The 24,175-nt window shown below is 39.2% G+C and overlaps 1 protein-coding gene across 2 annotated transcripts in view; it reads left to right on the top strand.

The window, feature by feature from the left end:
- mdfi (MyoD family inhibitor) overlaps window positions 1-11,978 on the top strand; it is a 28,446-nt gene extending 16,468 nt beyond the window's left edge. For both annotated transcript variants that reach the window (XM_008409260.2, XM_008409259.2), the window contains exons 4-5: window positions 7,633-8,004; window positions 8,694-11,978. In XM_008409260.2, coding sequence (XP_008407482.1) covers window positions 7,633-8,004; window positions 8,694-8,947 — 626 coding nt within the window. In that variant the 3' untranslated portion in view covers window positions 8,948-11,978. The remainder of the gene's footprint in view (window positions 1-7,632; window positions 8,005-8,693) is intronic.
- The last annotated feature ends 12,197 nt before the right edge of the window (window positions 11,979-24,175 follow it).

The raw sequence follows: 24,175 nt of genomic DNA, 5'->3' as shown, positions 1-24,175 counted from the left end.
CACACACACACACACACACACACACACACACACACACACACACGCACGCATGCACGCACACACACACACACACACACGCACACCCCTACACACACACACACACACACACACCCCCACATAGACACACATATCCCCCCATTGAGACACGGTCAGAGAGAGAGAGACCGATCAGTTCAGTTTCCATTACTGATGGGTCTTCAGATGAGTCATATTATCCTGACCTTTAACTGATACAAAGTCGCACACCCCAAAGAAATAGGTCAGGTATTCACACACACACAGTTAATGTTTTGCACACGACCAAATCTCCACCCAAGTCTGAACTTTGAGGTTTATGTGCAGAACTGTTGATTTTTCCAGTTTCCTCTGTTCTCTGAATGATCTTTCTTCCTGCCTTTTCTCTTTTGGAAATGGATAGTTAGGGTGTCAGCATTTCACTTTATGAATCATTTAAGGTTTACTGGACGTATTGGTTAGTCAGATTATAGATAACGAAATAAGAGGGAAAAAAGTGCTAATGACTAATTAAGTGAGCATATTTCCCCGGCTTCTGCCTCCCATTAATCCCATTCTGTTGAGAACTTTATTTACACACAGTCCTTTTCAGGATTCATTCATGAGCAAACTGGATTAGAGGCCACTGAAAAATTCCTGCCTCAGGATATTTAGCAACTCTATTTGCAGCTATGGAGTGCATGCAGGAAGATGGAGGCACTCTTAAAAACAATAGCAGACTCACACGCTCATTCATTAAGCAACCAACACTCTGCTTCCTGTTTATTTTGTTACATACTTCTCTTCACTACAGGCATATACAGTTGATATTATAGTGTCTTGAAAAGTATCCTCACCTCCCTTAACTGCTTTCAGAAGGCATCAATGTATTAAATATAGTCCGCATATAAAATGCTTTTGTTTTGTGATGGCTACAAATCTGTCCTTTATGCGAGAGAGGCAAGAAGAAAACCATAAAGAAGAATGTCATAAGAAGCCCAATTTTGAATTTTTTTCAGAAACAATGTAGAAAACAAACCAAACATTTAAAAGAAGGTGCACAGATGAGACAGACATTACAGTTATTGGCCTTCATGCAAAACACTATGCGTGGCACAGAACTGACGCTTGCTCACATAAACACATCATGTGTCACAAGTGAAGATGGTGGTGGCAGTATCATGCTGTGGGGATGCTTTTCTTGATCAGTCGCAGTCAAAGTGGCCAGAGTTGGTGGGAAGATGGATGGAGCTAAAAGTAGGGCAATCCTGGAGGAAAACATGTTAAAACCAGGGCTGGAGGTTTTGACTCCAGCAGAATAACAACAGCAGCCAGCACTGCAATGAAATGGTTTACTCTTCATCCAGTCTGATCCAGTGGTTTGCAACATCAGAAAAAGTTGAAGAGTTTAAGGATAATATTCTTTAAGGGTGGGGCTGTTTGCTGAGCAAGTTTGACTCAAGGCAAATTGACTTTGGGAACATTACTGCTGTTTGGCCATTGTTTGATCTAAAAGGAGAAAAAAGTACTTGGCCATTTTTCTCTGTGTTCCAGAGGGGAGTCTTACCTTGATCCAAATGTCACCAAGCTCTGGATTAACTTCTTAATTGCATTAGTTAAAGAATCTGAGGTTTTGTTTCTCCTTTTTTATTCTGTAGAGCAGTTTCTGTCTATCCTGGCCAAACCAAATTTCCACTTTTAATAAAAAATATTTATTATTATTTTTTTTTTTTTTTTTACATACGTTCAATCTTTTTTATCAGATCTCCGCGAAGCCGCATCTCCCTTTCTCCATTCACTAACGAGAGGCATCAAAAATCCAGGCTTTCTTTAAACACTTTACATCAACCACCGTCACTGGCTTTTCTTTCTCAAATTACAAGCCTTGTGGTTTTGTCTCGGTCGTAGAGAGACAGCCACTGTCTTCCTCGCCTTGATGTGCAGTCACAGTCGGATTTCTGAACCCGAGCCAAAGGCTACGCACGTCATGTTGTGCCATTACTCCACCGCATTTATTCTTTGTGCCTTCATTTTCAAATAAGACTTCTCAACCTTACTCTTAACCTGGTCCTGCTATGTCATTTATCCCTTCAGAAGACAAGACTGCACAATAAGAACACCCTCAGAAATCTAACAAAGTTGTCCTCATGCTTAGCTGCTAACCCCACAGCACGGTGAAAAAAATGTAAATCGTCCTCCCTTCTTTGCACAGAGAAGAGAGATGATTTAAGTGAGTGAGTGGTGATTGAATGGAGGAATTTAGGGGCGAGGAAGGGGTTGAATAAGCTGTCATCTGAGTATGTGTTAGAGAGCTGGAGCCCAGGATCTTTTCTTTGAATCCGAGGCCAACTATAGGTGACATCATAATAGCTAGTTTGTGCTAACTGAATAACCAGCATTTCAGACAGGAAGTGGATAAATGGATAAGTAGGTGAACACAGCGTTCTATGAATTAAGTGGATGAGTGAATGTCTACCCTGGTTCTCTTGCCTCTACCTGTCCCATCAGCGCTTTGTCTCCACTTCAGATTCCTGGCTAAACGCTTTAAAGCCAGATTTTTTTTTTTCTTTTTCATCCTTTTTCTCTGCGTCATTTTGTTTCCCAAAGTGAAATAAGTGAAATCCACCCGCTCCATGTGTTCTTCTGGAAAGATTATCCAACTATCATATAATGCACGTCATCAAAGAATTCCCCCCCCCTTGCAGCCCCTTAAACTTTTTCAAAAGTTTTTATTTTACAGCCACACATTTTGTCTATTTTGTTTTGATTTTCGGAAGAAATTTGATCATTTTGAAGTGGAAGGTAAGTTATGCAAGCATGACTTGTATTTAGCCCACCTCTGTCTTCACAGCAATTCCAGTTCCACTTTCAAGTTTGTTGCCACCAGCTGTGCACTTCCACAGACAGCAAAAGTACACATCTATCTCCTCGACATCCCTGTTGTTTTTGCTTTGTTTTGTCTGTGCACTGTGACTTGTGTGTTCTGAGAGAGCACATTAAATGTGGACTGTCATTTTCAAGCAATAAATCAATAATGTTTGTACAATATTTTGGCTTTGCAATGAGTGTGTGGATATCATAAAAAAAACAAAAAAACAATAAAAAACTGTGACTCAGGCTTTGCTGTGAGATCACGGCCTGCTGACATCTGCAAAAGCCTGTGTGTGGGTTGGTGGGGATGTCTGCAAACCGTGGATGCTCAGAACTAGTGATGATGGCGTGTGTCTGGCTCCGAGTGCATGGCAAAGCTGTCTGAGAACAATGTGCAGAGAGGTTTACTAACATATGGGTTGAACACACAGTAAAACGTTTTGGCCAGGTGATGTCATGAGCACGGTGTTGTCTTTGACGTCACCGACGCAGCAGGATACTCGTGTTCACAGATGTTTTAACTGCTCACAACCGTGACTGGAAACAGTGAGACACATGTAATTAATTACTGACAGGATCACAGTAGCATTTATGGTGTAATATTTTTAGTTTGAGTTTGTTTTTTTTTCACAGCATATTTTCAGAGCGTGAGAACTTAAATTATGGTATCTTGATTCTTCAGGAAATCAGGGCACATGCTGAGAGGAGCTGTTTGTTATTATCTTCGTCATCAAAGCGGAGCGCTCTGCTAGCTGCTGTTTTGAGGATGTCTAGCAGGACTGTGACGTTGCTTTTGGTTATAATCAAGCACAGAGACTTTTTGTCCACTGTTTTCCATTTCTGCAAAGCTGACTAGTTCACCTCCTTTTTCTCTGGCTTTCTTCTTCTGAATTTGCCATTTGTCATGTTTAAACTCCTTTCACGTTGTCTGCCAAGCAACAAGACACAGACTCATGCTGGAAAGTCTACCTTTTTAGGCAGCAATGTCTTCAGGGCCATGTTCGGAAGAAGTGGTTGGTTGATTAGTCATTAGAGCTCCTGGGCATTAAGTTGCTCCTTCATATGTTTTCATTCAAATTTAAGGCCTTTTCTTTCAGGATGTGCACAGAGTTCTCCTTCTTTTATCAAGCGCAGCTAAAACAAATGAGTCAAATAAAACAAAAAGTGAATGACGCCACCTATTTATTCTGTGACTAATGTTTATGTTTTTTTCCCCCCAAGTGAAAAAACCACAAAAGAAAAAACTGATTTCTATGTCACATACCACATTATTGTATCAAGCGCAAAAATGCTGAACTATGTCTGTCAGATGATGAAACGAAACAGATGTCCAGTGCACAGCTGTGTTTTTACCAGACATATCAACAGTAGAAAAGCCAGCTGTCATTTCCTTTTGTGGAGAATTACCTAATTACGTTTTATATATTATTATTTCTGTTATTATATTTACATTATTACATATCAGTACAACTCAGTTGCTAAGATGACAAAGGTGACCATGTTGTCAGTGGAGCTAAATTACATTTATTCAAGACAGAATGACTAAAATATAATAGTCTGTATCAAGAGTGTCGATGTCAGTGCTTAATATGGTGCATTCACTGACTGAAAAAAGATATGATATTTGAGTTTCTAACTAACCAATCATCAGTCAAGGCTGACCAAGCTGCAGATCCTTTGCTGTTGTCACCAGACAATTTAATGTCACGTCTCTACAGTTTATGTCTTTTCACAATATTCTGATTCATCAAGTATCGGACAAACCCTATACAGTTTTACATACTAGAAATATTATCGATGGTAATCCATCTGTTGCTCTGTAACAGATTGCTAAGAGAGTATAAGCCTGTTGTTCACCCTTCACTAGGTTTGTCACGATGACAAATTTTGCTGGACGATAAATTGTTAGAGAAGTTATTGCGATAATCAATAATATTGTTGTTTTGAGACCACTTTTAAGTGATATAATGGTAATGACAAAATAATAGTGAAAGAGCACATTCTAAAAGATCATTAAACTTAAAATTTTAATGAACATTTAACACTGGAACTGGAAGACATTTTAAATATCCAAAATAAATAAACAAAACAACAAATAAAATGAATTTTGAAGTCTTTGTAAACAAAATTGTCCTTCAGCAAAGGGCTGGTTGAGACAAAAGCACCAAACTGAAGACTTTTGTGTTCCAGTTTTTGGTAGAAAGAGAAAAAAAAGAGAGAAACAATAAATTATGCCAATGGAAATAGTTGAGTTTGTTTCAATTTATCATGCAATTAATTGATTCGTTGATTATTATGACAGGCCTACTCTTCACCTGTCAGAGATTTACAATCTGTCCCATTTCTAAAAAGGTTGTGACAAAAATATTAACACATATCAGCAAAGCTGTACAGTTTTCATGTTTTTTGGACTGAAAAGTCTCTGCAGATCTGCTGCTTACTTGTATCCTCTCCTTTGGATTTTGACTCAAACTGAATACTGTTCTTATTAGTAAGGCAAAACAAAATAAGTAATGTACACTGTCCTTAAGTTCTTAAGTCACTGGATAAGAGCAAAAGGTGTGAGAAATTGTTTTTTCAAAACAATACTAAATTAAAGCTCAGCCCTATTAACTCTGTTCCAGAGCTTATCAGTGCTGGGTGAAACAGTTAAACTCTGTAACAGAAGCCCAGTAAAATCCAGTAGTAAGAAATCTGGGACAAATTACAGGCACTTTAGAAACATTTAAAATGGTTTTGAAATGTTGCACAAATGTTGGGAAACTTTTTTCTGTGAGGCAAATTCTGTCAAGATCTTGCGTCTACATATTTTTCCGTATTAAGAAACAATTGTAGAAAACAACATAGTATTATACTTGGCATTCAAAATCTGTTCAGAATTGATAGCTGGCAGAAAACACTTTTTTTTGTCTAATTGTCATGGTTTAGAGCTCATGTCTGCAGTTAGGCTCTCCTGCCAATGCAGACAAACTGTGGAAGAGACAATTAGATAAAGACAGACAGAGACAGTCATGACTCATTTCAGCTAAGGAGAGAAAGAGCTATTCTCTGATCCGGGGAGGGAAGTGTGTAAGTACAGGGTATCGGAGAAGCAGAAAAAGCAGTTGGAGATGGAGGGTGTTAAGATGGCAGTGTGGCCTTTAAAACACAGTGAGTCACTCACACTCGCTTCGTAGCTCAAAATATCTGCAGACATGTGCATAAAGCTGTTGTCCTCAAGGTCGCAAGACCCTCGTTGACTCTTATCATCGTGTTCTTGATAAACACTCAGGTATCAGAAACACATTGCGGTTCCCCGACCTCATCATGTTAATGCCACACTCACTTCGCTTTTTATTTGCTGTTATTTTTAACTGGCTTGCATTGCTGAATCATTGTGTTTATGAGTCACGCCCATGAATCATCCTGATCTCCAAAAATGCGCAAGAAGCAACAGCCTTCAAGTTTTTCTCCCTTTTTCTCAAGCCATCTTTCTTCTTCATTTTCTCTCTTGCAAACAAAGGGACCTTGTGTATTTTTTTTTCTCCCTTCCTTTCAGCGTGAGCATGTGCAGTGTGTGTTCACGCGTGTTCTTGCATGCATATATTTGTATGTGAGTGGGTTTAACCTCAATCTCTGTTTGGAGACAATCCGGACTCGGCGTCTCTCTCTCTCTCTGTCTGCCTGCCTTATACTCCACTTGCATACAGATACCATTTCAAACATCACAAGCTCAGAAACATGAAATATGAGTTTCTCAACAGCTCAAAATTCCACTGGAAATACTTCACAACAAAGAAGAATATAATAAAAATGCTCACAGCAACTCTCATTGTTTTGCAATTTGTGTCTTGGCGAGCTGGGAATGCTTGACGACTGTACAAAAGACTGAGGAGGAAGAGAAAAAAGTGGAAAGATGAACACACATAGGAGCAAGAATATATAACTGAGAAGAAAAGAGCAAAAATAGACATAGCATTAGAGAGCACCAGGTATTGACTTTTGACACACTTTGGAGAGAGAAGAATGGTTGCTTCTTCTAGCTTTCCAACTGCACACACGCACACCCCCGCACGCACACACACATGCACACACACACACACACACACACACACACACCCACGCACACGCCCACACACACACACACACACACTGGCCATACAGCGTGCCAGACATCTGGAGCAAAGTTAGAAAACGCTGAATGAAAGAATCTTAAATAACACTAGATTGTTGTATGACCACAACCAGCAGCCAATCAAAGCATGCCTGCGTGAGTTAACTGTCTCCAAGTGATTATCAAATGTTCTTTATTTTCTCTCTTTTCTGCCTGGCTTCTTTAAAAAGCAGTGCTCTGTGGCACAGGGAGGTAGAATGAACAGTGCATTGAGCAAAGACTGACATGCTTAGATTCATATCAGGTACTTTTTGGTTGATATATTTGGTACTTATACACAATATGCTGACATTAACCTCGGTATCTGCCAGTGTTAGCCATTTTTTGGCTATGCAGAAGACTAACATATAGGTATCAGTTCCATGAGCACAGCTGATTTAGCTTTTGCTCAGAGATGTTTGCCACCTTGGTGGTGCTAAATTAATCTGAGATTCTAAAGTTGTTCCTGCATTGCAGAAAGCTGCAAAATTGCACAATGTGGGGATTGTTTTTCCTATATACGTTTATACTTATAGAATTTTGAGTAAATAAAGTTGTAAGACTATGCCGCTAATACAAACTAGTGTTTAATTATCTCTCTTGGTCTAAATGTCTGTGTTTTTGTTGTTCCACAGCTCAACCAGCTGCAAGATCCACGCCCATCCATCATACCCAGCCTTGCCGGTCACAGCCCGGCGGCCTGCTACGCAACGGAGTCAAGAGCCATGAACACACGCACCCCACTCAGACGCACTGTCCACATCACACGCACACAGCACACCTGCCCGGCCTTCAGTCCAACCCCGTCAGGAATGGTGGCTCTCACAGGCATCCCAAGCTGGGGTCGCTGCCGAGAGGAGGCTCCTCCACCTCATCGTCATCTTCTGCAGGACCCAAACACACCAAGAAACTGCGCTCAAACCCCTCCATCACATCCCAGGGCAGTAAGAGGAGCAAGAGCAGTTCAAAGAGTAACAGCTCCCAGATTCCCACAGACGCACAGGATGGTGAGAAGCAGATGAAGATGCAGAGTGCTGCTAATGAGAGTTTGAGGACAGTGAGAAGAAATCAATCAGGCAGCAAAATCAAACATTAGAGCTAATTTTAGGAGTACTGAGATCTCATGCTACATTGATATCATTTATTTCAGTCCTTCTCTCCTCTGTAGCAACATCCACAGTATTAAACTTTGGTGGATTTGACCATTCTGATATTTAAGCATTGCTGTAAACTTCTAGGAATTAAAATGCAGATAAAATCCCTTAAGGTCTGTTTGGCCAAATTAGTCAGTATGTTTGATAACAATTTTAAGAAAGTAATATATCAATTCTGGGAAAATACTTGGTAAGTTTGGGGAGGCAACAAATATATTTTGTTTTGCATGGAAAATGGAAGTATCTCTAAAAAATGTAAAGTTTAGGAAAGTAACATCTAACTTTGGGAAAGTGATCTGTTTGTTCTGTAGGTTTTGCAGAACTGCATGCAACATTATGGGAAGCCATTAAAGAAACCAGGCCCTAAGGAAGGATTCAAATATCAGTTTTAATGTAAAAATGTATTTAGGTTAGCGATTTTTTTTTTCACTTTTCTTATGTTAGCAGGATTTTTTGCAAATAGGCCTAAAGCATGAAATGATGCCATAATGTAAGACACAGAAAGACCAATAAAGGCGTCCATCTTGTCCCTTTCCATGCAGACTGCTGTGTTCACTGTATCCTGGCCTGCCTCTTCTGTGAGTTCCTGACCCTCTGCAACATTGTGCTGGACTGTGCCACCTGTGGCTCCTGCGCGGGCGACGACTCGTGTTTCTGCTGCTGCTGCGCATCGGAGGAGTGCGGCGACTGTGACCTGCCCTGTGACATGGACTGTGGCATCATTGACGCCTGCTGCGAGTCTGCAGACTGTTTAGAGATCTGTATGGAATGCTGCAGTCTTTGCTTCTCGTCCTGAGGCATCCAGCCACTGCCAGTCGGGGTCAAAGTACACAAGACAGAGATAGCGAGGCCCAGGAGCAACTAAGATCAGACGCAGTGCAAAGCTCGCTCGGTGTTCCCTGAGCATCGGGATTGAAAATCTTATCAGCGGGTGCAACTAGCTCTGTCCTACTCATTATTCAGGGTTTATAAAGCAAAAATATGTGACCTAATTATTTCCTTTATTGATCACACGGCCTCCTCGCTTTGTCTGAGCTATTGATTCGTTCTCACTCAGTTGGCTGTGCAGGGCAGAGACAATTTCAGCACTGATCTGTGAGTGCAGGCCGAGCCTCTGTAGCTTCTCTGAACCAGCTATTATTACAATGAAACCCCCAGCGCCGTTTGAATTACTGGAGTTCTTCAAGCATGAAAAGTGACCTCTAAAGGCAAATGAGGAAATGACTCCATTTAACCGGATTTTAGTGTTTCTGCAGATAAGAGCAATGGAATAATGGGGAACTGGTCGCTCAGATCTCGGTAGAAACATAGCCGGTCCTCCTGTCCTTGGCAAGGGTAAAGTCTTGATGGGTTGCTGTGGCCTTTCTGGAAAACCCCGTTAAAAGGGAGATGTCACATTTTTTTTCTTTTGTTCTCCTCGTTGAACTGGACGCTGAAATCTTAACTTGTTGCAATATGACACACAAATCTCTGATGGTAATGTGTTGCTTTCCTTACCTGGCTTAATTACAGAGGAAGCATCCTATATCAGGCTAAATATAGGAACCAAATGGGAATCTTCATAAATGGACATCAATGAAAAAAAATTGTTGATATGATCGGCAATGAACATGTTTGTCTATTCTTTTGTGAACGGAGAGCATTCTTATGCAAAGATCTCTCCCCACTTAACATTTCAAACTTTGTTTACTTCTACATTTCTTATCGAAGGACTTTTTTTTTCTTTTTCAATGAATGCCAGCTCATCTGCTTTCTAATACGTTTAATTTTTCTATCATTTCTTCCATGTGAAAATGATGGCCTTAAATGGTCTGGATCAGCTTAAAGCCTGAATTTCCAAGTAGGTTCCTTGCCTTTCCCAAAATCCCCATTAATCCTTGTTTGGCAGATTTTAGTTAAGATATTTACATTTTTTCATCTAATGTAAAGGGAAAAAAAAATCAAATTTCTGCGTTATCGGTTTTTAGCTGGGCTCTCTGTAAAGCAGACTTAGCTCTGCGTCTAATTTAATTCCTCCACTGAAAATCCTATGAAATTATGCTAAGTTAGATCCATACGCTTACAGCATGAATGGTACAGTCTTGATAAAAGCCGTGCACAGTCATGTGCTGCAGCGCCTACCTTCTTTTCAAACCAATACCTCTTAAGATCGCACTTAGATCAGTTGTGCATTTTAAAGAGACTTGATAGAAATCTTTTTTTTTTTTTCCCCTCTGGTTTAATACTGTTTGAGAAATCCTTTGCCTTTGCTCCTTTGGGACTTTAGTCTTCAGGTTTTTAATTACTTGTACATAGAGGGGCTAATGTGCGACACTAATGTGTTTGATAAGGCCCTATTTTATGGGCTGAAATCTCTCACTGATAAAAGATACTCTATTGTTGTATTCAACTTGATTGCATCATAGCAGCAATGCATTTGCTGGTTTATTTTCATATAATCCGAGGAGTTTAAGTAATGCTTGAAATGATGAATCAAACTGGATGTGTGTCCCCTGAAACTAATTTCTTTAATAGCCTGGAGTGACCTGGAAACAGTGGGATTTTTAGGATGATTTGTGTAGATCAAATCATGCCGAAAGATGAAATGTACAGAAGTGTTAGCCATGTTAGATATATTTACAAATCATTCCAAGAGCAAATTGTAATTATGGTACTTCTCATAGGGAACTGTTCTCTGTCACCAGACCATGGAAGCATTGTGCTAAGTCTTTCCGCTGTGTACATGCAGTCATGTCATGTATGAATACAAATTAAGTAGGAAACCCGGGACAACTAACCCCATAATTAGTGTTACAACATAGGGTGAATAACATAAGAAAAAAACGGGGCAAAACAAAAACGACAAAACAAACAAGAAGAAATAAGGAGTTAAACAAAGCCAATTATGGAAATGAATGTACAGATAACAGATGACCTAAGTTTTAGGCACTGAGGATATCAGCAGGCATAATTCTAACATTTTGATATCACTATTAAAGAAAATAATAAACACAATTAAAACAAAAATAATAGGTAAATAAAAAAAAATTCTTACCTTGGATTATGATCATTTGAATTCAGTTTTACTCTATTTCATGTTGTTCTATCATACAGAATCTAATAAAATACCTTGACATTTGTGTTTGCAATTTGAAAAAAATACGGGTATGAAAACTTGCAAAGTGCCGTATGTAAGAGATATCCAAATTATGAGTCCTATTACTGGTCAGGTTGACAATATAACAGGAGTTAAACCCAACGTGTAGATAAGGTGCCTATCAGTGATACACCTGAGTTTTGCAATCTAAAAATAAGCAATATTATACAATTTTCAATTAAAGTACAACAAAAACAATAGGGAAAATGTATATCTTGTCTCACTATGTTATGATTTGTATGGTTTTATATGCAAACCTTGTGACGAAGACGCTTCTTACTTGGTCTAGTGATGGAGAACACAATCTGGACATCCAGGTTATCCTGAAGGATTCCTCCTCCTAATATATAAACTCTGTATAAAGTCTATTAGATAGAAACTGGAATAGAACAAGCTTAGTTCTGTAATGCCCGTGTTCAGTATTATTAGTGCTTTCTTTAAAAATATCTTTGGTGAGTTTATTATGTGATTATGCAATAAAAGTTGGACTCAAAGGGCTGGCTGCTTCTGCTCTGAATGAATCTGAACATTTGTTTTTGTTTTGTTTTTTTCGCCCACCTGAGGTTTTTTTTTTCTTTTTTTCTAGACTGTGTAATTCATCATAACGTCATTTTGTTTACATTTTGTTTACTGTCCTGGAAGTTGTATTAGGGTATCTATGTGTAAATCTGAATAAACAATGTGAACTACACGTGTCTTTCAATTCTTTTACTTCATTTCTTATATATTTATTTATTTATTTATTTTGACCTCCATTTACATGTATCTTTAGAAATTATACTTGGTGTCATTAGGCATGGCTCGTCAGGGTTTGTGCAAAGAAAAAAACAATTTCTTAACACGGGTTTTCTTCGTCCACTAAATAATTGTCTCAAATTATTAAAGATTGGGCTTTTCACGTTTTATCAATGTAAGATAAGGGTATGAGTCAATTCTAGGTGACCTTAAAATATCAGCCATTCTGACTCAAAGTTTTATTAAAACATAGTGGTGGAGTTTTGTCTCCTGGTCCGTTTGGCAAAAATATCAGAAGAGGGGCCTCAACTTGGGACTGAAACATTTTCAACTGCATTTAAGATTTACATGGTTCTGTCATAAAGCATAAAGCTTTCAAACATATTCATCTTTTTACTACAGTTGCATATTCTCTTTGATTACATTTATTCTGGGGGGAGGAAAAGCCCAAATGTGAAGATTACGTTTTTAAACAAACACATCTGTGTCATACTATACAAATTGACAGACTCTGTATTTGCGACAGTGTCTGTGATGTTTAGTTCTCGCCTCTCTTCTCTCTCTTCAGCCTTGTTTTTTACTCTTGTTGTGAGGAGTTACTGTACGTCTCATCGCATCAAGTCCCCGCCTCAGTTCTGTGTGTGAAGTCTGCTGTGTGTCATCCACAGGCTGAGAGACACTGGCCACCCTCTGTTTCATGCAGGCCGTGGGCTGAGTTCACTTCTAAGAGCCATGGAGTTTGGCCCCGAGGCGAGGGCCTATAAGAGGGGGGTCAACTACTGTTCCTAACATGTGTGAGGGGAGCGCAGAGAGGAGAGACGAGTGTGTATTCAGGAGGCGATTCAAATAAGTCGGGTCAGACAGAGAGGCAACTCAAAACGGCTCAGTGGGAGCAGTGACACCGAGGACATCTCTGGGCATCTGCAGCTGTTTTGCAGAAATCCATTCTGCAGTCAACCCTAATTTCCTTTTCCACCAACACACACACGCACGCAAACGCACACAAACACACACAAACACATACACAAGCTGAACAAATCAAAAATGATTCACTCCTCCCTTTGCACATTTCACATGCACAAAGCAGACACAGGGGACAAGTGGCTATTGAATATTAACCATGAAATTACAAAGACTGCATTCTAATGGAGGTGATGAGGTCAGAAGCTGGGATGGAAATCATAAATTAATACCCCTGACATGACAAGCCACTCGCCCTTGGCTCCCGCTGAACCTCCCTCCACTGAAGTCAGAGAGAGACACCTAAAGAAGGAAATGCTCGATTTATTATTAATAGCAGGTCAAAGGATTGCCACAACAGACAGGGGGACTCATACAATATGCCTGATACTTTTCTGATGTGATTATTGTATGCAGCCACAACCATGTAACCTTCATGTGCGGCAACATCTGTAAAGGTTATTATTCGATGGTGTTATGGGCTCTATTTTACGGTGAGCAATTGTATTTCTTCTTTGAAATCTATCAATGCCTACCTTTTCTGAATCCAATATACAGGCAAAACAAAAACTATGGTTGTTCATATGAACAATGCAAGAGCAAGTATTGGGCTGTTTGGCTGTGGATGGCCTTAATTTGACATCGATTTGACTAAAAGACAATAATAGAATAAAATGTAAAAATCTTTAGATGTTTGTGACCTAACTTGTTCATTTCTATAAGTATAAAAACGTCTTAAGTAAGCCTTGATCACGTGTCTTTGTCACTATAAACCCCTGTGTATTTCAATGGGAAGTGATGTGTTAAATCAGCACAAAGTAGTGCATAATTCTGAAGCGAAAGGCAAATGATACATGCCTTTCAGTTTTTCTTTTTACACATGCATATCTTAAATCAGCTTTCTTATTCTATTATTTTAAAGTGCTACTTAAGTGTTCTCCTTTAATGATTTTGTCTGACGTACTTAGTGCTCTGTGATTTTACTACGCTATGCAAATAGAATGTATTTTAATTATTATTATTATTATTCTCCCAACATCAGGTTTCCCCATGCGTACGATGTGGCTAGTTTTCTTCCTCATGAAGAGGTTTTGTGTTTTGACCAAAACTGGCGTCTGTATCATGTTTTTAGCCACAAGGCGCTTTGAACTGCCATGTTGTTGAAATCTGCTATACGAGTAAACATGTCTTGACTTGCCGTTTACGCCGTGACACACAGAGCTGAGTCTCTGTAAAAGCTCAAAACATAATAATCATAAAACAAAATAATCCAGTGAGAAACTATATCACAGAGATTACAATTTTCTTTGCCATGTGACTCTTTTAGATAAGCAGGAGGAAAAAAATATTTTTTTTCCATCTAAATCATAACCCAGTTTGTTATTTCTGCAATATAAATTCTGTCTCAGCACTGATAATATGATAAATATGATTCCATGCAAACTTTTGTCTAGTGCTGCTGTGTTAGCAAAGCAACTGGTGCCTCTAATTGCTGCCATGATTACAGAACTGGTTGAACGTTTCAACATCTGATTTTTGCCTGCTTGTGACATGCTGGCATGATGGGAGATTTTTGGAGGCTAGAACAGGATTGGGCTCATTCTTTGTATAACACACATGAATCTTAAATCAGTGCAGTAAAAGTGCATTGCTCCTTGGTTACACATGCATGCTGAAGGAGGAAGGTCCCTCTCACTCAGCATATGATATAGCGTGCTTCTTAACCAGACCACCCAGAGTGGAGGGGTTTGTCTGATAAATGGCGTATGAACACTAAGGCAGATCACATGTCCCACCTCAAACTGACTATGGTAAATGGACTGAGCTTATGTTGCACTTTTCCACTCATCGCGCCACATTATTGCATTCACAGTCACAAACACCAATGCACAGATCAGTAGGCAACTTGGGGTCGGGGCCACATGGGCGTGTGATGAGAGGAAGCTGTGACCGAACCCAGAACCTTCTGATTGCAAGACGACAAGTAATGCGAAGTGAAACAACTCGCAGACATTGCTCAAATACATTTATATTAAGGCTGCACATAATGCAGCAATGTTTTTTTTTTTCTTTTGTTAAACATTAGACATTTCTAGGAGCTTTGGCGATTGTTTGAGTTTTGAAATGCCAACATCAAAACATGAACAATTCATTCCTGTTTTAATATCATTGGAAATGATATTGTTATATCATTTCCAATATATGGTTTAGTATAAAATAATAATAAACTAAAACTTGAAATAATAATAAAAACAGGGATATTTTCTCTTTAAAATCAGGTATGTCTGGCATACTAATATTAAGTAAGAAATCCTTGTACTTTTTGGGGAGCTGAATTCTACTCTCCTCTTTTTAGTGCCATACATTATAAAACATCTAAATTTTTAAATATATTACATAAAATAACATTTTAGCTTGAAATCGTACATTAACTTGTTCAATAGATTTCCTATAAATGACCAGTAAGCAGAAAAAAGCAGAAATATGTTGTAGCACCACATCTGACTATAAATCAGCAGTGGGTGAGTTTGTGAGTTAATCAAACTTTTTCAAACAAGTTCTGGCAAAAATAAAACAGCTTCTTCATCCAGAGTGATTGTCTTGGTTTGCTGATCAAGAGAGAGTGAATATTCAAAGGGAAGAGACTACATAGTGGAACATTCGGAGGAGGTTGTAGTAATTAGAGGGTTTAAATAACTTTTCTTTTTTTTTTGCTCCACTTTTCTGATCCCATGAGGAATGCTAATTCTGAAGCAGAAATATTTTCTGAGCTTATTAAAATGCTAAAACATAAGACACATCCGCAGCACGAAATCAACATCATTTAAATCCAAACAGTCTCCTTCAATACCGTAGCGCACTGTGTTCATTAGATGCCAATTACACATTCTCCTCTTTAACGGCCCTCTGTGGTGTTTTACAACAAGTTGAACCGAACCAAAATCGTGGCAGGCAGGGAAGCTTGGATCAGCAACAAAAATGTGTGTGTACTGTATCGAGTTACTGCTGCTACAGAACTACTGAGGGAACCGCAAGTCCGTCAGCTTCCATGGAATATATAYRCWCACACACACACACACACACACACACACACRCACRCACACACACACACACACACACACACACACACRCACACACASCTGGCARGACRAWKACWTYTSWTTYTGTTTCMSYCTGRGCAGTGAGAGTGGGAGGAACTCTGGTCGGGACGAGCTTCCTGTTAGCATTGCTTTGTGACTTGAAACGGATCCCAAACCATCTAATTTGTGTTTTGAAGTTAGTTAGAGTGGGAAAGAAGGGACAAGAAAAAAAAAACAACTTTTGACAACATGTGAATCACATGGAGGACTGGTGCTAAATGAGGATTTATTTGTTTTCCTCAGACAGATGGTGTGATGCTCTTGGTACAAACATCTCTGTCCGGTTCAGCCACAAACCCGCCCCCTTACTTCATCTCCGTTCTGCTGCACGGTGACCATATATCTTCTTTATGAGACTTTGACAGATTGATTAATCTAGTGAACTGGACCCCACTGCTAGAAGAGCATCCCTTAGATAATGAATCACTGATGAATTACATGAAAGATTTTGCTCCAAGACATAGTAAAGTCATTTGCTTTCATGACTATGTATACCTGTAGTGCGGCTGCAATATCATCAGTCTTATGTACCAATGTGATGGCCCAGTATTTCTTTCTTTTTATATATTTTTTTCTGAGAGTAGACAGCAAAACAACTCCATGTGGATTTTAACTTGAAGTAGATGAGATCAGCAAACTAAGTCGTGCTACTTCTAAAATGTCGGTCAATGAAAATGAAATGGAGACTTTTTGTAATCCACACACTTGAATAATTGTTTCCTACTTGAAGTTTTTCAGAAACAAAACTAGGTTGTTTTGTTTAACTGATGGAGGCCATTTAATACTGGATTGTAAATATATCACAGTGTCCAGTGGGGAAAGTGGTCTTCATTCAGCCCATGTGATTGTGAGATCATATAAAATATCAGGTGAAATAAGTTTTTAAATCATTGTAATTATGCTCCCTTTCTTACCTTTCAACATGGTCTGTGGCTGTTCTGTTTTTGAGTAGAGACTCTGCATAAAGTCGTGGCACACACCGGAGTTGCATAAAGCAAAAGTACACTCTGTTATCCAGGCTAACTTAGTCAAAGCCCTGGATCTGTGTTGTAGTTTTAGAGTTAAATTCATAGAATCCCCGGAAAATTTGTTTCCGCACCACAGCGTTACAGATTACCTGAGGAAAAAAGGGCCGAACGTCAAGAACGGAGGTAAACAAGATAAATACATATAATTCCACACGGATTAAATGGCCCGGCTTAGTTTCAATCACGACTTTCATAGCAATCCTCTCTGTTTGAAGAAAAGTTGAAAGCATTATGCAGAAGTAAGGTGCAGATGATTAAAACGCTTTCTTTGCCCAAGTCGTTTTTGAATTCAGCATGAACCGAAGAAAAAAGTGAACAATAAAAAGGGGAAAATTGAAAGATGGCAGCGATACGTACAGTAAGTCCAAACTGAATGCATAATGACCACCATGTTAGCAAAGACGTCCATACACGCACACACACACACACACACACACACACACACGCACACGCACACACCCCCACACACACACACACACACACACACACACACACGCACGCACAAGCAAACAGTCTCACATTAGCTCCATCACAGCTCTGGCATTCCTCTCTCCCTCTGAGAGCAAAGCTCCTATTTCAGACAGGGGAGGTGCACTTGGAGCAGACATCGCCACTTATAAGTTGGCTTTCATCTGTGTGGGTGGGAGATGCCAGATACTCAGTGCTGGCACTAACACAATGAGGACTGCATAAATGCTGGCTCTCAGTTAGTGCAAAGTATTCCTTATGTTTGGCTGCTGTTGTGAGTCTTGTGTTTTTGGATTAATGATCTACCCATGGTCTAATGAAAACAACAAAACTCTCATAACTGACATTTTAAGTTTTTTTTTTTTTCTTTAAATGGAGAAATAAACAGTGATTATTTTCTCGACTTGCTCTCACGTTCACCCAGAAACACTCTAAAAAGTGTATATGGGCTGTAGATCATCTTGTGGACTTATTTACATTAATCTCACTTAATTCTTTTGCTTTAGTTATGAGTTCGATTAATTTAAAAGTTACAAATCTTTAACTTAAAGAAACATTTCCAACGTCTCAATACACAGTGAACTCAATATATTATGATCATTCAAACTAAATTGATGAAGTTTATCCAATTTAGAGCGCACTCCCAAAAGTGTACACTTTTGAGGATAAAGTGAGCTTAATACGTCCGTAACATGAACTACGAACCAAAGAGTGCACTCTCAAAAGTGTACGTTGTAGGTAAGATGACCTTAGCTGCATTTCTTTCATTACCCTTTTTAATGTCTAACTACTGTGAGTGAGACTGTCTTAAATTTGTTATTTGAATTCAATTTTAGCAACAACATTTCATCCATCTTGGAGCACTGTGGTGTTTAATTAACTGAGAGATATACACAATGCACAAAATGCAGTAATACCAGATCAGAAACAAATTTTTATATCTATTATAAAAATACATATTTACATTACTAAAACATCTGAACTCTTGTTTGTTTTGTCTAGAATTATACGGCTGCCAACGTTCATCTCTGTAAACAGAATCAGCCACAAAATCCAAGTTTAAACATGTGTGGGATCCATGATCATGTTGAAGAGCCAATCCTGGCTGTGAACATTTTGTTTTTTATATTGCTTTCATATTTACCTCTGTATTTATTTTAGATGCCGCAGTTTGACACTCGGTCACTAACCCAATTTAAGGTCTGTGGCTGAGATGTAATGTTAATGTGACACACCTGAAGGTGTGTGAATATTTTTGTGAGACACTGTGTGTCTCTGTGCCCTGCAGAACTGACCACTGACCTGCAGTGCACCTCTCAGGCACCACAAGGCCCTTAATAGAAAAAAAACAACAAAAAAACAAATAGACACAAAGCAAACATTTCTTAACCAAAAAGCTGCTTCTTTACAATTATAAAGTCTGAAAAACATCCAACAGGTTTCTTGTTCCCAACAAAAAGCGAGGGCAAAAATATGTTATTTAGTGAATCTTTCAACATCTCACTGTTAGCCTCCCTCGCTTGTACTCCTGTACCTAAGTTCATTTATGGTCAGGTATAAACAACTTTGTTTTCAGGAAGGCTGGACACCAACAGTAAACATCTGTGCCGTGTGGGATTTAACAAACAAGGAGTAAACTGTCAGTTATCTTAACATTTTTGAGGGACAGATCGACTATTTAGGAAAGCGAAACTAATTTACGAAAAAGCGGCCTGCTCATGTTCCAAACAGGAAAATGCGTCAGCGAGTGCACAAGTTTATAAAAAAAGAAAATTCACAACATGGTTCAAATACTAAGTACGCTGCACAGTTGGGTTGCTGTTTGCTTCGGTGTGTCTAAATGGAATTTGTTGATAATCTCTGGGCTTACTTTCAAACGTGCAATCTGATGTTGGTTTGTATTCACCGGATGCATCAATCAATTTAACTTCAGTTGTGCTTTAACAAAATAATCAGAATTGGCAGAACTGTGTCCGATTGTGTGAATATCAATTTATTAAAGATAGGATGAAAAGCAAACAGAAATCTACCACAAAGACAGGATTACGAGCTGTGCCAAAAAGCTACGGCGATGTAAGAGAGAAAGGGGGAGAGACACGGCACCCCACCGGTTTAGGTCAGATTATGCAACACCTGGCTTTAAGCCAAACCCCTCGAGCTTCTCATTACCAGGGCAGCATGTGAACAGAGGAGACACAGAGACATACTCTTTCTAATACATCGATGGTCTCACATCCCTGATCTCAAACCTCCAGATCAACTCAGGGTCTCAGTTCCCTCCCAGTCCTGCCTACTCTACCAAATATGCCCTGATTTTGAACAAACAGCATTTTTTAAAACCTTGTCCTCTCCCCCTTATTCTGATTATGAGATTGAACACATGGCTAATAAAATTCTTGACTCCAGGAAAAAAATTAAAAATTGAAATAAAAAATAAAAAATTACTTATTATTTGGGATATCCTGGTCTAATCATGTCCTAACCGATGGCTTTTCAATAATTGGTTTCAGAGTCATTGACATAATTAAACTTTCAAACTTTCAATACCTGTTGGGTTGGTTGTGAGCTAATCTTTAAAAATGATGGCCTATTTTTTGCACTGAACTGTATGACAAACAATGCAAATTGTTTAGTTGATTTAACAAGTCTGGGTTTTACCAAATATCACAAGGATTTTTCAATTCAGTCTTAATAGTTGCTGTAACTCCCAGTCTCTCTGCGTCATTCGACTTGCCCTGCTCACTTCGCCCATACAGTTGACTTCTACTTATTTGTGGTTAGGCATTTGCAATTTCACTTATTCACAGATTTCTCTGCGTAATGTGGCTCCAAATTATTATCAGTCAAGTTATTGTTCACAATTTTTTTTTTTTTGGAGACATTATCTAAAAAAATTCAATGATGAAATATACCTATGCTACTTGTCATACTATAGGCTGGCGTTTGCAAAGAAACCCATTCCAGGACCACCATTTTTCCCCCTTGATGCTAATTGACTGTACACCAACACTGGAGCAATGGAAGACTGTAAGTGTTAGCTTTTGCTGTGCTAAGAAGGTTTCCATTGTAAACATGAATCCACACTGAGATATATTTAGTGTTTGATCTATTGTAATTGTCAGAATTTGCCAATTTAAGCTATTCACGTCACGGCCCCCTCGAACACTGGGGGTCCATTGTGTATCCTTCAAGTTCCCAAGAGAGGCTCACAGATTTATGACACTGAAAGCAAAGCACTAAGTTTATAAAGCAGCACAACAATGTTTCTGTATGTTTTGCCTGTACATGATTAACTGGAAATTCGCTGTAATGTGTTACAAGCAGAATGAACCTCTACTAATCATACAGCGCTAAAATTAACCCAGCACTTCAACAGAGTGTTGCTGGAAAGATTTGAAAGTATGATCAGTTTGTTTATAATAGACCTCCATGCTATATAGGAGTGAAGATGCTAATAGACAGGTTTAGATGAGTAGAAAGAAAATTTAGTTTATCCAGATCTCTGGACACATGGACACAGCATCTTATAGAGACCTCTGAACACACACAAACACACACGTTACCACACAGGGGTTTCACAGCATTTCATTGTCTTCTTGAATGTACTTTTCATACATTCATTCAGACAAAGTGTTTAGAACGTATGCTCTAGGTTCAATGAGAGACCCCTGTTCTGTCCGACTCCCCAAGTTCAAGATAAATTTGGTAAACAACAATATTAGATAAGCATTTAAACAAAACTTGTTTTCGGGTAATTTTGCCCTTTATCACATTTGCACTTATAAAATAATCCCTACACATTTGCGAATTGACACATGGTGGATAACTGTCTTATGGCACACAACTGAGATGATCGAAAGGCGTTTGATCAGGATGTTTTTACTGAGGTTTGGCCAAAATCTAAGCAAAGAAAACACCAAGGAGTTGAACGCTGATCTTTTTTTTTTTTTTGGATGTAGAGCAAAGTAATTCACGAAAGCTCTACTGTTGATGTGCTTCTAAATGAGTCTGCAGTTTTAACCTTTGTGCACGTATGTGCAATTTTCAGAAAAGAAGCTAGGTAAAAGGTCAGCTAGTTTACCTGGCCAACCAAATACAGGCTGCTGTTTTGGAGTTGAGCTGACTCATGCCACCTTAAGCAAACAGGGAGCACAGACCACAGCCTTGTCCTCAAACACACACACACACACACGCACACACACACACACACACACACACACGCACATAGTCATGCGCAGGATTTGGGCCCCATAAGGACCAATGGGTCCTCACAGAATAAGTTTTTGCTAGAGAAAAATGGCCTTACAAGGTGAGAAAGGATCAAACACACACACACATGCACAGAGAAATTGCAAAGGTAACAAGTCAACATCTCCCAGGTCTAACGCAGCCATTAAGGTGCAATCCGCCAACAAAACGTTGTTTTTCCACAGTTTGTAAAATTATTTGGGTTTTAAGGAGGGGCTGACGCTCTAACTTTTGACTAAACAAAGAAAAGGAGACTGCAGTATGAGAATGAGAGTTTCTGTTCAGTGTTTTTTTGCAGGAAAATGAATTCCAGAAACACACATGCTGATTAGGGGGTTGGTTGACTGTCAGTCAGCGTAGAGGAAAAAGACGGACTTGTCAAAAAAACAATATTTTCCCCTCCTTTTTCAGCAGATGCATTTCTTGGGACTGTGCTTGCAAACTTACATAGCTGAGAAAAAGGGGCGCCGCAGAAACAGCCAAGTGGGCAGATCAGATTTTAGAAACCCAGAAAGATTCGGTCCAGTTGACTTTAGCGCAGGAGCTGCTACTCCATAAGTGGTGAAAATAAGGTAGAGGTGGGTGTGGTGGAGGTACGGACAAAGCGAGGAGCGCAGGCAGGAGGTTAAAATTCTGGACACTGTTTTGGGTGACGGTGCTTGCTCTTTGCCATGACAACCTCAGAGCCCATTTCCTTTCACTGCCTCTTGCTGCTGTGCAGTTGCCCACCTGCTGTCACATGTCCACCTCAGGGAGAGGGGCAGCTTTCAAACACAGTCAAAGCTCAGAACATCACAGGTTTACATGAGACATTCCACGGGCACAAACTGTGCTCTCTGAAAGGCGAGTTCACATGTTGTTTCATTCACATAAAAAAAAAAAAGTAAAATGAAATTGAACCTGTGCGTTTTTACTGCCACACTTCCCTGAATGGAGGCTCTGTGAACCACAGGTCACTGTGCTTTATGCAAAAAAAAAAATAAATTATAAAAACTGCTTTTTTCATCAGTTTCTTGAAAGTTTTTTTTCCCCCTTTGAATGGCAAATGTGGAAAATGCACATAAAAACATTTTTCATCAGACAGATAATCACCCACATTGAGTAGGTGCAGTTGTTCTTTGCCAGATAGTAGCGTTAGAGCAAAAACTGTGGAGCTGTTGACTTTTTCAGAGGAACTCGGAGTGTTTTCCTGGAAGAAGCAGCTGGTGGACACGGCTGTTGAACTCCAAAAGCATGGTTTTGTCGAGGCAGGTTGTAAATATCTCGATCTACCACTTTTGATTAAGACAGATATGTGACATCCCAGTGTGAAAACATCACATTGTCACATTTGTATTTATGCTTAAAAGAAAAATATGAAAAATTCAAGATACAAACCTTTTATTTATTTTTTTTATGGTGGTATAGTAACATACTCACAATGCTTTGAATTAGTAGCTGTACTTTTAGAACATTTTATATCTTATTAAGATACAACCATAATATTCAATGTATTGTGGTTGTGTATGAAAGAGAACAAAACAACTCGGGGTGAATTGTATTGGAAAGAAACAAACACATTGTGCACCTGTGTACAACCCCTCTAAGTCTATTTAACAAAGCCATTCAAACAGATAAAGATATTTGCATTCCCTAACAGCTTTGTTTCCAGAGTTCAAATTTCTGTAACTCCATCAACCAGGGTTGCACAGTGGTGCAGTTGGTAGAGCTGTTGCCTTGCAGTAAGAAGGTTCTGGGTTCAATTCCCAGCATTTCTGCATGGAGTTTGCATGTTCTCCCTGTGGATGTGTGGGTTCTCTCTGGGTACTCTGGCTTTCTCCCACAGTCCAAAAACATGACTGTCAGGTTAATTGGCCGCTCCAAATTCTCCCTAGGTGTGAGTGTGAGTGCATGGTTGTGTGTCTCTGTGTTGCGCTGTGACAGACTGATGACCTGTCCAGAGTGAACCCTGCCCCTTGCCTGAAACGTTTGCTGGAGGTAGACACCAGCAACCCTCCCAACCCTAAATGAGACAAGGGTGTTAGAAGGTGGATTGAACAACTCGTTAATTTCCTTGCTTGAAAAGGCTCCCAAAATTTTGGTTTTCATGATACTGTTTGTTCACTAATATTCTCTAACCAACCTCTGAGGCCTTCATTGTAGAGCTGGGTTTAGATTAATTAAGGTTAAACAATACAGAGGTGACTTGAGAGCATTTGGCTGAACTAAATTTATTCATGGGAATCAGAATAAAGACGGCCATTTTAGACTTATTAAAAAAAAAAATGTTTGACAACTATCTGTCATTTCCTTCCCACTTCACTGTATAT

This window comes from Poecilia reticulata, linkage group LG5 (assembly GCF_000633615.1).
Source record: "Poecilia reticulata strain Guanapo linkage group LG5, Guppy_female_1.0+MT, whole genome shotgun sequence".
In the NCBI taxonomy this organism is placed as follows: Eukaryota; Metazoa; Chordata; class Actinopteri; order Cyprinodontiformes; family Poeciliidae; genus Poecilia; species Poecilia reticulata.
Note: the sequence above shows the minus strand (reverse complement) of the source record. Positions and strands in the feature narration are given on the sequence as shown.